Raw genomic sequence first — 15,000 nt, forward strand, 5'->3', positions numbered from 1 at the left:
GGTGTGCCAAAAAATGTATTCTCACAAGAATCGCAATTCTCATTTAGTACGATTCAGAATCGATTTTAAATGTCCCAAAAATCGATTTTTAAAAATATATTTTATACTGTCTTGCCTTTGTCTGTGTGTGTCTTTATTTGGAGCGCTCTTCATGTTGTACCCGATTTGGCCACTGAGGGGCAGTGTGGTTCCACGCGGTCTGATACACTGTTAAGTTGTAGCCACATTAGAGAAGTAGAAGGAAAAAGTCCCGATCAAGTTTTTCCGATAAAAGTTGTTTCTTTGCAGTGTGGTGCCGTTCTTTTGAGTGATAAAAGTGCCGCGAGTAGCGCGCTAATTAGCATTAGCGAGTCAGACCAGGAGTAGATCATTACGATTCCTTCCACATCTATAGATTGAATCAAAAATCATTTTCAATCAAATCATTTTGAATTAAAAAATCGCTCCCAATCGAAAATCGATTCTGAATCGAATCGCAGGCCCCAAAAATCGGAATCGAATCGAATCGTGAGACATTCAAAGATTCCCACTTCTAATATACTGTATATATAACATGAGCTCACCACGACTTGTGTGTAGACCTTCCGAGCAAAACTCTTGTCTTTGAAGCGTGATTCCACCGGAAATGTGTATTTGTTGAGCCAGTCAAGCAAGGGCATGTCCAGAGCTGTCCCAGCGTAGCTGTATTGGGGGGCATGGATGTGGGTGTCCACCATTCCGGGCATGAGGAATTCACTACAATGCAAACGCCATTATATATTATTTGTACATCCCATGTCCACAGTCATTTTTGTTGTATTAGTGCACCACTCACGTGCTGTCTTGGAGTCAATAAAGTAATTGGAATACTTGTGAATTTGTACACTTACTGTTTTTCCAAGTGGGTTACAGATGATGGACTGAATGAAAATTCTTTAGAAAGTTGTTGCAGTTCCTTGTCTTCTCCGATGAAGGCGATCTGACGACAGAAGAGACTTTGATTAATTGGCAAATCATTTGAACAGAAACGCTTACACAAGTGCTCTGGAAAAGATTTTCATGCAATGAGAACCACATTAACGATAACATGAGTTCAGTGAGCGTTTGACGAGACGTTACATCATTCCGAAAACCAATTGATTGCATCGAATCAGACCAAATTGTTCCACTTTAAATCACATGAAAATGTTCTGTCCTTCAGTCTTATTGCACCCCATGTAGAGATTCATATTTTTTGGGAGAGATGCACGCCCCTAAAACACATAGCTTAATACCAAAAAGTACCACAAAGATATCAAATACTTAAATTTACTGGTACAGTACTAACAAAATGTAATGCTAATACTCAAAATATTACATTATTATAGAGACATAACAATTAATAAGAATAAAATAACACTAAATACTAGGGTGGGAATCTTTGAATGTCTCACGATTCGATTTGATGCCGATTTTTGGGTCTGCGATTCGATTCAGAATCAATTTTCGATTAAAAGCGATTTTTTTTTAAAATTCAAAATGATTTGATTGACAATGATTTTTGCTTCAATATATGGATGTGCAAGGAATTGTAATGATCTACTCCAGTTTGACTCGCTAATGCTAATTAGCGCGTTACTCGATTACAATTTTTAAAACGGAATTAATCGCATGACTTCACTAGTTAACACACGATTAATCACAAATGTTATATATATCTGTTCTAATACAAAAAAAAAATCTAGGTTTTTATACTTCTGTTAACAAAAGTGGGAATTTTTTTTTACGTCAATGGCAGTGAATGAGTTAATAATCCGTTAACAGGGCACAAACAACCCTTCACACTCATGCAAAAGGATAACAATAATAATAATATTAATAATAATAATAATAATACCTTTCCGTCGGCATGAACTCCAAGTAGTGCATCTTCCAGGATCTTCACTGCTTCTTCCTGGGTGGCATGGATCAAAGTCCCCCTGAAGACGCGCTTCCTCGAAGAGGCTCCGTCCGGGTTCGCCATCACGACCAGCGCATTGACACGCACTCGAGCACACACCTGCAGCGGACTGCGCCTTTAAGTCGTGTGTCTCCTTCATCAACGCGGCAACGCGTGTGGTAGGGAGGAGGGGGTGGTAGGGAGGGAACGCACCTAATCGAAGAGGAAACGCTCAGCCAATCGGAGCGCGAGGAGGAGCAGGGTGCGCGGACTCGGAAGTTTGTCCTGTCGTGTCAAACAAAAACTCGCACCAAACAATAGCGGAGGCAATAACAGAGACACAATATTAGGTACACTTGCACAATGTAACGCGATGCAAAAGGCCTACATCACTATATATATATATATAAATAAAAATAAAAGGATTAAAAAATATTATAAAATAAATAGTCCTACACCATAGTCATTGCTATTAATAGAGCAATGTTTTTTTTATTTATTGTTTGTCTGACAACACATTCAACTGCCTTTTCACAATTGTTTACAAATGATTCATTTATGTTTTGTTATAATTTATTATCTTATCTTTTTTTTTTACATTAGTTTAAAAAGATTTTGATAAAGTCATTAGAGCATATTGCAAAGCCGTTTGAATATATTTGTAGAACGTAGGAGGCTAAAAAATCCCATAATCCCTCAAAAGAATTTGTCTAAACTATTAATAGTTTAATTGTCAAGAGTTGATTTATTATTTCATTGTAAAAATAATGTGTAGTGTATATTTTCACATTTAAAATGTCAGAATGAACGAGAACTGTTTTTCCGACACAATTACATTTTCAAGAACGCCATGCATTGCAATTGTAGGGAGTGCATACAGTCACATTACATCACATTATTTTGAGGGAATTGAGATTGGGTCGGTTTGTGATCTCACTCATATGAAGAGGTTACTTCAGGCAATGAACTGCTTGCTCTTGGAACTTCCTTATTTGGATGGTGCCTGAAACTCAGTTCCTCGGGGGTATAGTCTTGCATTCTTTAGAGCGTCCCGTCTGTTTTCCATGTCTCTCTGCTCCAACACAGCTGACTCATATTATCAGATCATCAACAAGCTCTGTAGGAGCCTGATAATTAACTCACTCACTGCCATTGACGGCTATAGACGTCAAAAATTCATTTCAACTCCACGCCACTGTCCTGCCTGTCTTCCATGTCTCCCTCCACCAGCACAGCTGATTTGATGAACAGGATCATTAACTCATTCACTGCCATTGACGGCTATAGACGTCAAAAATGCATTTGAACTATTTCTATTAGTTTAACATTTTTTACACTTTTGGTAACAAGAGTATGAAAAACTAGATTTTTTAAATTTTATTTTACATTTAGGACAGAACATGATTAATCGTTAGTTAACAATTGAAGTCATGCGATTAATTACAATTAAAAATTGTAATCGCCTGACGCGATAAAAAAAGTTAGAATCGTAATTAATTGCATGACTTCCCTAGTTAACTCATGATTAATCACAAATGTTATATCTGTTCTAATAAACAATAAAAAAAATCTAGGTTTTCATACTCATGCTAACAAAAGTCGGAATAAATGTTAAACTAATAGAAATAGTTAAAAAAAAAAATTGACGTCTATAGCAGTCAATGGCAGTGAATGAGTTAATGATCCTGTCCATCAAATCAGCTGTGTTGGTGGAGGGAGACATGGAAGACAGGCAGGACAGTGGCTCCAGAGGTTTCCCTTCCCCAACACACCTGAATCAGATGATCAGAATCGTTATCAGGTTTCTGCTGCAGAGCCTGCTGATGAGCCGGTCCTTTGAATCAGGTGTGCTGGATGAGGGGAACCTCGACAACATTCAGGACTGCGATCTTTGAGGACTGGAGTTTGAGTTCTATGCTGTAACATTTAAGGTTCCTTAGCAATGATGCCGTGTAAAAAAAAATGATACAGAGCAGCTTCACTACAAAATTCATTTTATTAATGAATTTGAGGAATAGTGGTTATTTAAAAAACACCCACAACCAGTTCAAATGCCGGGTTTTTGTGATAAATTAAACCAAGAATAAATCATTTCAAAACGTTGTATTTTATGTTTACTGAGCTACTCTCTAATGAGAGGTAAATGTATGTTGCCCAATTCATCTTAAACTGTACTGCAATATATTTTATTTGGGTGACTTTTTGTGTGCTACTTTGCAGCTGGACTGTTATTTGGATATCAACTGCAAAGGACTGTTCAGAAAATGGGCATAAAAAAAACAAACATTTGTGAGTGGATGAGTGACCAGTTACATGATTTAGCCAGTGTTCAGTACAAATATGCTCGGGTTAGAACAGGGGTCACCGAAACAGAAACAAAAATGTTGGTTATCTGTTTCCAACGTGATAAATCATTGTGGATAATTGTGAGAAATCATTAACTCATTCACTGCCATTGACAGCTATAGACTTTAAAAAAAAAAGTCATTTCTTTTAGTTTAACATTTTTTCCACATTTTTGTTAACAATACTATGAAAACCTAGAATTATTATTTTTTGTACATTTAGAGCAGCAATTTGTGATGAATCGTGAGTTAACTAGTGAAGTCATGCGATTAATTACGATTACAAATTTTAATCGCCCGATGCCCCTAATTTTTAATAATCTTTTCTTTCAAACAAAAAAAAAACCTTTTTTTTTTTTTTATAATCTTTTTTTATTTTAAGAAAAGACTATTAAAAATTAGGGGCGCCAGGCGATTACAATTTTTAATCGTAATTAATCGCATTACTTCACTAGTTAACTCACGATTATTCACAAATTTTATATCTGTTCTAATGCAATAAAAAAAATTCTAGGTTTTCATACTCTCGTTAACAAAAGTGGGAAAAAAATGTTAAACTAAGAAATAGTTCTTTTTTTTTTCCCAGGAGAGCTCAGTATTGTTTGACATCATCATTGCTCTCCTTTTTTTTTTTTTAAAAACAAATTAAAAACAAATTTAATATATATATTTTTTAAATATATATACATATATATATATATATTTTTTTTTTTTTTGTATGTGGGTGAGTATGTGTATGTGCGTGTGTGTGTGCGTGCGAGCGTGTGTGTATTTCATCAGTTCACCTAAAGCCCATTAAAAAAAAATCCCATACTAATAATATAATATAATAATAAATTACCAAATGCAGAAACATCAATGTAAGTTATCACGATGTAGTGGCTCTCGCTAACAGACAGAATTAAGTAACCAGAAAGAAGAAAAAAAATAAGAAATAGTTCAAATGAATTTTTGACGTCTATAGTCGTCAATGGCAGTGAATGAGTTAACATGATCAGTGTCTTCTGTAATAGATAAACATAATTAAAGATATCGTGAGCATTATTTTTAGAAGGCTGAATCAAACTGCATGGTAGCCCTCGAATGAGTGCTTAGTTTTAGAAAGGTCGATGACCCCTGGGTTGGAACAACATGAATGCGGGTCAACGTCATTCATGGTCATGGTAGTGAGCGCGTGAGGTAGACATCACATGTTCGTTTTGCCATTCGTGTGAGCGCAATGATTCTCCTTTGAGGAAGGAAAGAGACGGAATCCTGTGAGAATGACATCAGCGTCACATGATGAATGATCGAAAGTCGAGACAAGTCCGCGTGCAATTGAATGCAAATAAACGCAAGAAAAATGAGAAACGGCTTGTTGTGCAAGCCAGCTGCGGAAAGGATTATATGAACATTGGATGGGCTTGTTTGAACAGCAAAACGGGATTTAAAGGTTAGAGTTTGCAGTCTTAAAAAAAATAAAAATACAAAACATGTCGACAGCAGGATATGATTGAAAATATCTTACGACAATCATGGCACGTGTACTCTCACTCTGCTAGTCCTGGCTACAGCACGCAGCTCCATCGTGCTGATAAGGTTTCTTAAACTCAAAAATAACTAAAAAAAATAAATAAAAAGAAGGAATTGGACAGTTGAATGTTGATTTCCGATGCCACCGCCAAAGTCGTTCTAGGTAAGTTAATCGCCTCGCTTCTATTTTTAATTGATTGAAAGGGCACATTCCAAACTCAACATCAAACCGGTAACGTTACGTGTTTGGCATCTTTCCAACATGAATAAGCCATGCTAGCAATTTACCAGCCTTGGTCTAAAGGTCAGTTTACAGTCCACATTGAAGTGTCGCTACATTCAAATTTTGGCTAGCAGCAGACAGCACCGCTAACATTTGACCAAATTCCAATTTATAGCTTCTCCTAATGGAAGCTATTGATGATCAGATGCACAAACTAGAAAACAGAACTACATCTGGCTTTAGTACTTCACTTCAAAAGGTCAAACTCCTTTCGTATTCAACTGCCCTTTGTGCTCGCATTGTGAAGGTCGTAACTCGCCTGTTTTCTGGGCTTGGTCATGCGACCGTTCACGATGCAAGGCCGAAGGCAGTTTGACGTCAGTTTTAGTCTTCAGCCGCAGAGGGCGGAATTGGACAAAATGGCCGCCCCCAATGATGAATGAAAATAGATCTTAGATCTAGTGTCTTTAAAGCCTAAATCAGGTGCAATTTTTTATTTTTTTTGCAATATGGTCTATGTCCCCCCAGAAGCTAAAACACGATATCCTGATTAATATTGCATTTGTGGAATGAGCATTTAGCAAAATAATCCACAAGTTTTTATCCATCCCATGGGGCTGCCATTTTGTCCTGGACCGCCACCTGCTGTCGACCTTGTGCTCGCATTGTGAAGGTCGTAACTCGCCTGTTTTCTGGGCTTGGTCATGCAACGTTCGCAATGCAAGCCCGAAGGCAGTTTGACGTCAGTTTTAGTCTTCAGCCGCAGAGGGCGGAATTGGACAAAATGGCTGCCCCCAATGATGAATGAAAATAGATCTAGTGTCTTTAAAGCCTAAATCAGGTGCAATTTTATTTTTGCAATATGGTCTATGTCCCCCCACAAGTCAAAACACAATATCCTGATTAATATTGCATTTGTTGAATGAGCATTTAGCAAAATAATCCACGAGTTTTTATCCATCCCAGGGGGCTGCCATTTTGTCCTGGACCACCACCTGCTGTCGACCGAAATTGGCATCGAGGTGTCCACACTTTTTTTTTTAATTACTAAGAAAAGTGCTGTACACATTTGTATTTAGATAAAACATTGGTACAAGGCCACATTAGGCATTTGTGTTTATTTGGCTAATTCTTGCTACATATCTGCAAAAACAACAGACAAGGATATCTTGTATGATGTACTAATTGATTGAGGCTTTTAATAGTGGGACACATTTTTCCTGAATCAGCTGCAAGGGTACACAAATGGTTAACGCATCCGCCCGACCTTAAAGTTTTAGACTAGGATTCAAATCTGTGTTTTAGCCTTCCTGTGAGGAGTTGGGTGTGTTTTCTCCTGGAATTCAGTCTTCTTCACACATTCCAAAAACATGCATGCGAGGTTCATTTAAGACTCTAAATTGTCCTTAGGTGGGAATGTGAATTTATTATTTGTCCACTTGTCCAATCATTTACTTTGTGATTTTCACTGTCGACACAAAAGGAGTTTCGCTCTTTGTCATCTTTGTTACTGATTGGCTAACTTGATCTTCATCTTCCTCACTGAAGTCTTCATCCTCATCATCATCAAAGTCAACATCACTGTCCACGTTCCCTATGTCCTTTTTGCTTCCCTTGTCTTCTTCTTTTTGGTCCAGATCAGAGTTAAATCTGTAACAGTGGCAGATAATTCATCATCATCATCATCACCACCACAATTGTTGACATGACATCCTGTCAACAATTAACTTATAGATTTAGATTATAGTTCTCCACCAGTGTGTTTGTGTGTGACATAATTACACGTTGTTGTTTTTTGTGTGTGCCCACAAAGTATTGTTGTGTTGTAGTGGTATCGGCAGAGGCCCCGATACTGCATTAAAACAGTGGTATCGGTGAGTCCTAACAACTAACATGCCGATGGCATTATTTCCGATGCTAATATAAGACTTTGGATGCAGCATTTTGTGTCTTGCTCATGCACGATATTCACTGACATGTGACATGTTCACTGCATCCTATTGGCCCTTGAATGATCTGAACCAATGGCAGGACAGCGTTTTCATGTTGAGAAAAAAAAAAGACGACTTAGGTATCGGTACGGTACCGCAAAGCTGGATATCGGAATTGGTATCGGGGCCAAAAAACAGTATCGGAACAACACTAGTTAAAATGTGATTAAACAGTATCGGAACAACACTAGTTAAAATGTGATTTCTGACTCAAAAACTAACTTTTTTTCTAGGGATGCTCCACACCACTCCAGGGAGCGCTTATGAGATCAAACGTGTAATGAAGGTCTGGTCGAATAATTATACACTTACATGGCGAGTGTGATTTACCCCCCCCCCCCCCCCCCAAAAAAAATTTTTAATACTCATTTACTGAATGGTGCTTGGGTGCCCTTCAGGTGGTCATAAGAAAGTGTGAGTCCCCCCCAGCCTCGGTTACATAAAAGTTAGAAATTTTGGACTCAAAAACGAATCTGTTTATCTAGGGTGCTCCAGTGCCCTCCAGGGATGTCTTGTGAAATTAAAAACATTGTGTTGGTGGTACAATTTCACACTCACAACTTGTTTCACGAAACAAAAAAGGTTAAAATTATTATTATTATTATTTTTTACTTAGAATGGCCCGTGTTTATCTAAGACAGGGATAGGGAGTATTAAATTGTGATACACAAAAAAAATACCAAATAAAAATAAATAAATAAATCACAGAATAAAATGTTCAAACTGAGCATATTACTACAGTGGCTTTTATTTTTTAATTTTTATCCAGTACAGTACATTTGTTAAGTACGGTTCAATTGCATTTAGCTTTCAACTGCAACAGAGTTGCATTTATTCTTTTAGAAACAGTTTTATTTAGTACATTTTTATGTAACTTGCAATACATTTTAATTGAATCATTAAGTCCTCATTTAAATGATTTAGGGAGAAAGTCAGCCGACGGCAATTTAACAGCATGTAATGTTTAATATTTGTATCATTTATGTTTACTTACATTGCTGTCGTTACCTGGTTATGTCATTTATATGATATTTGTGTTTGAAGTGTACATAGACAAAAAAATCTGTTATAGGCAAGGATTGGGCAATTCATCCTACAGTCAGCGATCTAGTGAAAGGAGCTTTGGTGCTACTTTACTCCCTCTATTGTCAAGTCAAAGGAACTGAACTGTTATGGGGCAACTCGTGCCCACAGGATGGCAGCCTTTCCAAACAATAAACTGCTTATCAAGCAGGACAAATTTAATCCTCTGTTAGCAGAAACTCCGCTAAAATGCAGCGACAACAACAATATCATTTTATGGTATAATTTTATTTGATCATGTCTAATTAAGCTGCAGTACACTACTACTCAGACATACAAAATTGTCTTAATTCTATGGAGACCGAAAATATTATATTTAGTTATGCATTTGTGAATAGTCGAGGGGTACTTACGGGATGACAATGTCCTCTTTTTTCCCACACTTGCAGCATATTTCCAATTGAAGAGAGCAGGGTTTACAAATGACATAATAAGCATCCTTCACAGTCTTCTGAGAACACTTGACACTGAAATAGGAAAGCATGTGCATATATTCTTGTCATTCAGGTAGACACTTGTTGCTTTTCATCTGATTGTTTTAGATTTATGACCTAGATTATTATTATTTTTTAACCATACAATTAGGTACTGTAATTTATTATGACATTTACGAACAGCGTTCATACTAATTTTCAAAGTACTTGTAGTCTTGAACATTGACATTATACTTACCATTTTCGGGGCTGCGTTAGACTTTTGTATTTGTTGTACTTGACTTTCCACTCAAGAACCTCCTTGCAGCGTTGACAGAGTCCATCGTGGATCTTGGCATTTGCCCTCTACGTTTAAAACACGTATAAAAACACATTTTACACAAAGCTACTGAAAAATAATAATAAAAAAAGACTTCATATCAGCGACTCGTGCATTCAATGCAAGTGTATTGCAGTCCAGGAACAAAAACCACTCGATGGCCTGGTAAACAACAAGTCTTACCTTTACTTGTGCACTCGCTCCATATTTATCATTTTTGAAGGCGGTGGTGTTTTGGTACTTTTGAGGTCGCGAACGAGAAGTGTTACCCTTCTGTGAACTCATAGCTAATTGTCACTATTACTGTAATGACACATGGTACGGTTTTGTGATCTAACTACACGCTACAAGGGATCTGACCCAGAAGATGTTTGACCCGGAAGTAGTTTTCCTTCGAGACAAAACTGGGCGTTTGTCGCCATCCACTGGCGCATCACTCGAACGGTTCTTTGTCATTTCTTTAATGTACTTTATTTTAGTCAACTTCACTGTAACAAAAACAAAAAATAATCCTGAAAAAGTAATGAAAAGATACATAAATTTTTCGTTAAAAAATGTCAGTTTCGCCAATATGGGTTGTTGGTTCTTGTCAACGTCATTCAAAACGTCATTAACCACCACTCATTGACGACGGATACGCCTATTTAATACCCACAAGCGCTCCGATTGGTGGACTCATCCTGTGAATGCGGCTACAATTGGTCTACCCAGCTGTCAATCACCGCCCTTTATCCGCTCGGAGGCAAGATAACAATCTGAGCGGCGATGTCTCATGAGTCAAGTGATACTGGTGTCAACTGCTTGTTAATACCTAACACGGTCTGATGCCAAACCGCAAATAAGTTGTTATATCTGCCACCGTTTTCTGTTCATCCATGTCGCTTTCAAATCGTGTGGAATTTTATGTTAATCGACTTGGTTAACATTCGGAATCCTATGTTGAGGAAACCGAGCGGAGGGAGGAAAAGGAACCGTGACGGAAGCTGCCTGAAGTGGAGGACGAAGCGTTTCAAACGCGAGTGACTTGACCACACAACATCGCCAATCAACAAGACGGTCGAACAACATCGAGGTGATACTCCGTATTTTGGGATAGCATTTTTACATCTCCCGGTCGTCTAGAAGAAGAAGAAACACTAATTGGCTTGACGACAATAACAAAGGTATCCTCTGAAGACTGGAAGGGAAACACATCAGACATCCAGGTAATGTCACAGACCGACCTCCTTATCTTTTGTTTTTGTTAAAATAATAATAATTAAAATAAATAAATAATCACGCACACATATAGGTGTGTATCGCTAATCACAACTGACGAGTCACTGCGACCTAAACCAACCAGTTTAGAATCAGTGTATGCTCGCTCCTTCCTGCCTTTCCCACCATTTTAGAGTATCCGGCAATGCACCACTAGCAGGACTCGCTTTTTGGCCCACGAGCCGGGGAGACGGTGGCTAAATGTGAAAACTAACAACGTCCTCCCTCTATGTATTTAGCAGCTTTGAGATGATGCCACATGACCCTTCACTAGACCATACCAGGTGGCATTAATGAGGTACAACTAAATTAAAGCAAATGCAGAACCCCTGTGTAATTATAATGCACCAGCACCCCTCCTATGCAAACCCTCCATTTAATTGCGAATCAATAGGCTTGATTCTTTGCCAGTTATAATTTGAAACCTTTGCCCCTCCGAGCTATCAAGACCTCATCTGGTTTGCAAAGTGATGATTTTTGAAGTGACAATTGGCACCAGAACCAAACATAGTTTATTAAGCAGAGATTGAGCGCTCTCACGGATTTTATAAACCGATTTTTTTTTTTTAAATGACAGGTACCTCACACAATGATGTTTTATTTTACTCAAATATTGTTCAAAAATACAAACTTGCAGCATGATTTCGCTCAATTGCAATTTTAGCATCCAACCAATTAACTACATGTTTTTGTAACAATATTGCCACACATTTTTCTTAAATGTAGCATGTAACAAAAGGCATTTCAGTTATGATGATGATTGGTCCCGGCCTTAATCGACCCACATCAAACTATATCTTCGCAAACAGTCACTAGTCTGCTTCCTCTAACCAGAAAGTCTGTCATGGTACAATAACTGACGTGTGAAGAGGCGTCATGATGCAAACTGCTGCGAAAATTCAACACTACAGAATAATCCTTTAGTGATGTCTGATAATCAGGCCTTTGCTGACTTAAATCGAAAGAAGCTCAAAAGGATAAAATTCAGCCTAATTACTCGTATGAGTGTACCCAGGACTGCCCATTGGATCCCCCCAAGCAAAACTTCATCTGTAATGTTAGCATTTTAGCATAGTCATCCATCCAACCATTTTCCATAGTCCTCTTTAGGGTCGCGGGTCAGCTGGTGCCTATCACAAATAACTTCTGGTGTTTCTAAAAAAAAAAATTCTTTTTTTTTTTTTAACCTTAGCTAACACTAATGGGTAACAGCTCACCCCACATTTTTACATCACCGCAACCATAATAACAAACTTACAACAAACAAACTTATTATTGCTGTTATTAGGTCTATACCTAATGTTGTGGCCAGTTAATGTTTTTATTTTTATTTTTGCATTACTGTACATGGCTGGGTTAAAAAAAAAAAAAAAGTGGGGGTGGGGTTAATGCTCACATGATTATGGGACAAGCATTGGCCTGAAGGCATGTGGCAAATGCTACAGAAAAGCTTTCACTCCTATCTGAGACATGCAGTCAAGCACAAGAGCAGAAACGACCTCATACTCTCTGAATTGCATTGACGCCAATTTGACAAAAGCACGGTAAAATCTTTATTCCTTTACATACAATTGAGTGATCAATTTCATCACAAATATGAGATGATAATGTTTAATGAATGGCCCACGTTTAGCTGCAAGGGTGTTGGCATAGCAGGAAGTAATATCATAGTTTCCATTATGCATCAGGACAATGACAAGGTTGACAACGCCATGTCATTTCTGCACAACACATCACACAGCGTTTAATTACGAAGGGACCGTTTAAGAATACATTGGAAATGACGTGCGAAATGTACGGCGCCTTCCCGGAAGCTGCTGTAGCATCTCGACCAACCAGATTTGTTGCCAACAAACTGCGGCGTTAATCGTAATTGCAGGCACCTCTGCTTCTTCTGGAGCATCAAATAAGTCAAGAGGCAGCCATAGGTGGGGTCCAGGTGCTTGGCTGACTGATACCGGATTGCTTGTAAAGCCTTGAGGCAGACAGGGAAGTTGCTCTATTTACAGATGGGGCCTTGTCCTTATCGAACTGCTTCAAGTGAGCCATGCATCTCCAAAATGGCGGCCAAACTTCCATTTCCTCTTCACAGTCCAAACCTCTACTTGACGAGTTTTGTTCAGCCCTTGTGTCACTTATACAAATCCGCACGCCTCCTCAACTGAAAATACATTTTGGTGCTTTTCCTTTCTTTAGGCGGGTATAATATTTCATACTAAATTAATTTAAAGGGGAAGTCAACCACATTTTTATTTTTATTTTTAACAATAATATGTTCTATGTAGCCCCACTGGTCTAAATATGGTATTCTGGTTAATATTGCGTTAGCGGAATATGAGTTAAGCAGCAAATTCCAGCCGTTTTTATCCATCTCATGGGACGGCCATTTTGCCACTTGCTGTCGACTGAAGATGACAACAGCGTTGCTCAGGTCTCAGGCAACGACCAATCACAGCTCACCTGTTTTCTGAAGCTGAGCTGTGATTGGTTGTTGCCTGAAACCTGTCCAACGTCGATGTCATCTTAAGTCGACAGCAAGTGGCAATATGGCCGCCCCCCCTAAGATGGATAAAAACGGCTGGATTTTGCTTCATAACTCTTATTCCACAAATGTAATATTAACTCTTTGACTGCCAGACGTTTTCAGAAAAGGGATGCCGTGGTTGCCAGCCGATTTAAGCATTTTTGACTGATCTTTCAAGGTCCACAGAAAAATATGTGTTTGGACTATGGAAACGCACATACTACCAAATGAAATATTGGACTCTCATCTTTCATCAGAAAAAAAAGTTTGTTTCTACCTTATTCCGTTTTTCAGTAATCAACAATAGAAAATGGTTAGTTTCACCTCGGTTTTAAAAAAAACGTCTTTTAACGTCTTTGGCACTCCTCCATAGGATTTTACTAAACGTTATTTAACGTTTTTGGCAGTCAAAGAGTTAATCAGAATGTCATGTTTAGACTAGTGAGGTCACATATAGCATATTATTGTCAAGAAATGTTTAAGGTTGACTTCTACTTTTTAAGATTTGGGGCTTAAGCCAAAGTGATGATAGAAGGAAGCTAAATAAGCAGTTCTCTACTTTAATGTTTGTCAATGAGGCGTGTCAGAAAAGTTCCAGAAATATTTCAAGCCCCAAACTACCAGTTCCCACCCCTTCAATGCGGGCCAGACAATCAACTAGCACATCTGAGGAAAACTTGTACAGTAGTTTGAATTTGTCCTGGCACTTTTCTGACACACTTTATGTGAGATCAGTCCAAAGTGAAATGATCTGCCGCATGGTCTTTTTCCTAAGACAAATCTTCCCCGTTTTTCAAGGATGAACCACCTGTCCTTCAGCGAGCTTTGTTGCCTCTTCTGCTGCCCGCCGTGCCCCAGCAAGATAACGGCCAAGCTGGCCTTCCTCCCCCCAGAGCCCACCTACAGCCTGATGTGCGACGAGAGCGGCAGCCGCTGGACGTTGCACCTGTCCGAGCGCGCCGACTGGCAGTACTCGTCCCGCGAGAAGGAAGCCATCGAGTGCTTCATGACGCGCACCTCCCGGGGGAACCGCATCGCGTGCATGTTCGTCCGCTGCTCGCCCAGCGCACGCTACACGCTGTTGTTTTCCCACGGAAATGCGGTGGACTTGGGTCAGATGAGCAGCTTCTACATCGGTCTGGGTTCCCGGATCAACTGCAACGTGTTCTCCTACGACTACTCCGGTTACGGCGCCAGTTCTGGGAAACCCTCGGAGAAGAACCTGTATGCCGACGTCGACGCCGCCTGGCAGGCGCTGCGCTCACGGTAAGAAAGCTTGAAAGTGATGGATGGATGTTGGAGTGAGCCTCAAACACTGATTGGATGTTGCGTCAGCTACACCAGCACAAAGGCTGTATTAAAAACAATTCGAAGGTGGTGTCTGATCGGTGCTGGATTTCACTTTCCTTTCTTTT

General features: G+C 39.0%; 3 protein-coding genes across 5 annotated transcripts in view; 1 reads left to right on the top strand and 2 right to left on the bottom strand.

The window, feature by feature from the left end:
• gda (guanine deaminase) overlaps positions 1-3,064 on the bottom strand; it is an 11,567-nt gene extending 8,503 nt beyond the window's left edge. Inside the window, exons 1-4 of one of the 2 annotated variants that reach the window (XM_077561558.1) lie at positions 2,111-3,064; positions 1,856-2,017; positions 870-958; positions 564-735 (exon numbers count right to left, since the gene is read on the bottom strand). In XM_077561558.1, the coding sequence (XP_077417684.1) occupies positions 564-735; positions 870-958; positions 1,856-1,981 (387 nt within the window). In that variant the 5' untranslated portion in view covers positions 1,982-2,017; positions 2,111-3,064. Of the gene's footprint in view, positions 1-563; positions 736-869; positions 959-1,855; positions 2,058-2,110 lie in introns of those variants that run through there. The other variant, XM_077561556.1, reaches the window with a different exon arrangement.
• Positions 3,065-7,076: 4,012 nt separating this feature from the next.
• Positions 7,077-11,315, bottom strand: c3h9orf85 (chromosome 3 C9orf85 homolog). Of its 2 annotated transcripts, none has more exons than XM_077561200.1 (4): positions 11,188-11,315; positions 9,724-9,830; positions 9,405-9,518; positions 7,077-7,627 (listed from the first exon to the last, which is right to left on the bottom strand). In XM_077561200.1, the coding sequence occupies exons 1-4, from the start codon at positions 11,188-11,190 to the stop codon at positions 7,429-7,431; spliced, it is 423 nt and encodes a 140-aa protein (XP_077417326.1). In that variant the 5' UTR covers positions 11,191-11,315; the 3' UTR covers positions 7,077-7,428. The 2 variants fall into 2 exon arrangements, with proteins under 2 accessions (XP_077417326.1, XP_077417325.1); XM_077561199.1 differs by lacking the exon at positions 11,188-11,315 and adding an exon at positions 9,988-10,241.
• The window catches only part of abhd17b (abhydrolase domain containing 17B, depalmitoylase), a 17,933-nt gene continuing 13,457 nt past the window's right edge, over positions 10,525-15,000 (top strand). Inside the window, exons 1-2 of the mRNA XM_077561198.1 lie at positions 10,525-11,009; positions 14,384-14,851. Coding sequence (XP_077417324.1) covers positions 14,385-14,851 — 467 coding nt within the window. The 5' untranslated portion in view covers positions 10,525-11,009; position 14,384. The remainder of the gene's footprint in view (positions 11,010-14,383; positions 14,852-15,000) is intronic.

Source organism: Vanacampus margaritifer, chromosome 3, assembly GCF_051991255.1.
Source record: "Vanacampus margaritifer isolate UIUO_Vmar chromosome 3, RoL_Vmar_1.0, whole genome shotgun sequence".
NCBI lineage: Eukaryota > Metazoa > Chordata > Actinopteri > Syngnathiformes > Syngnathidae > Vanacampus > Vanacampus margaritifer.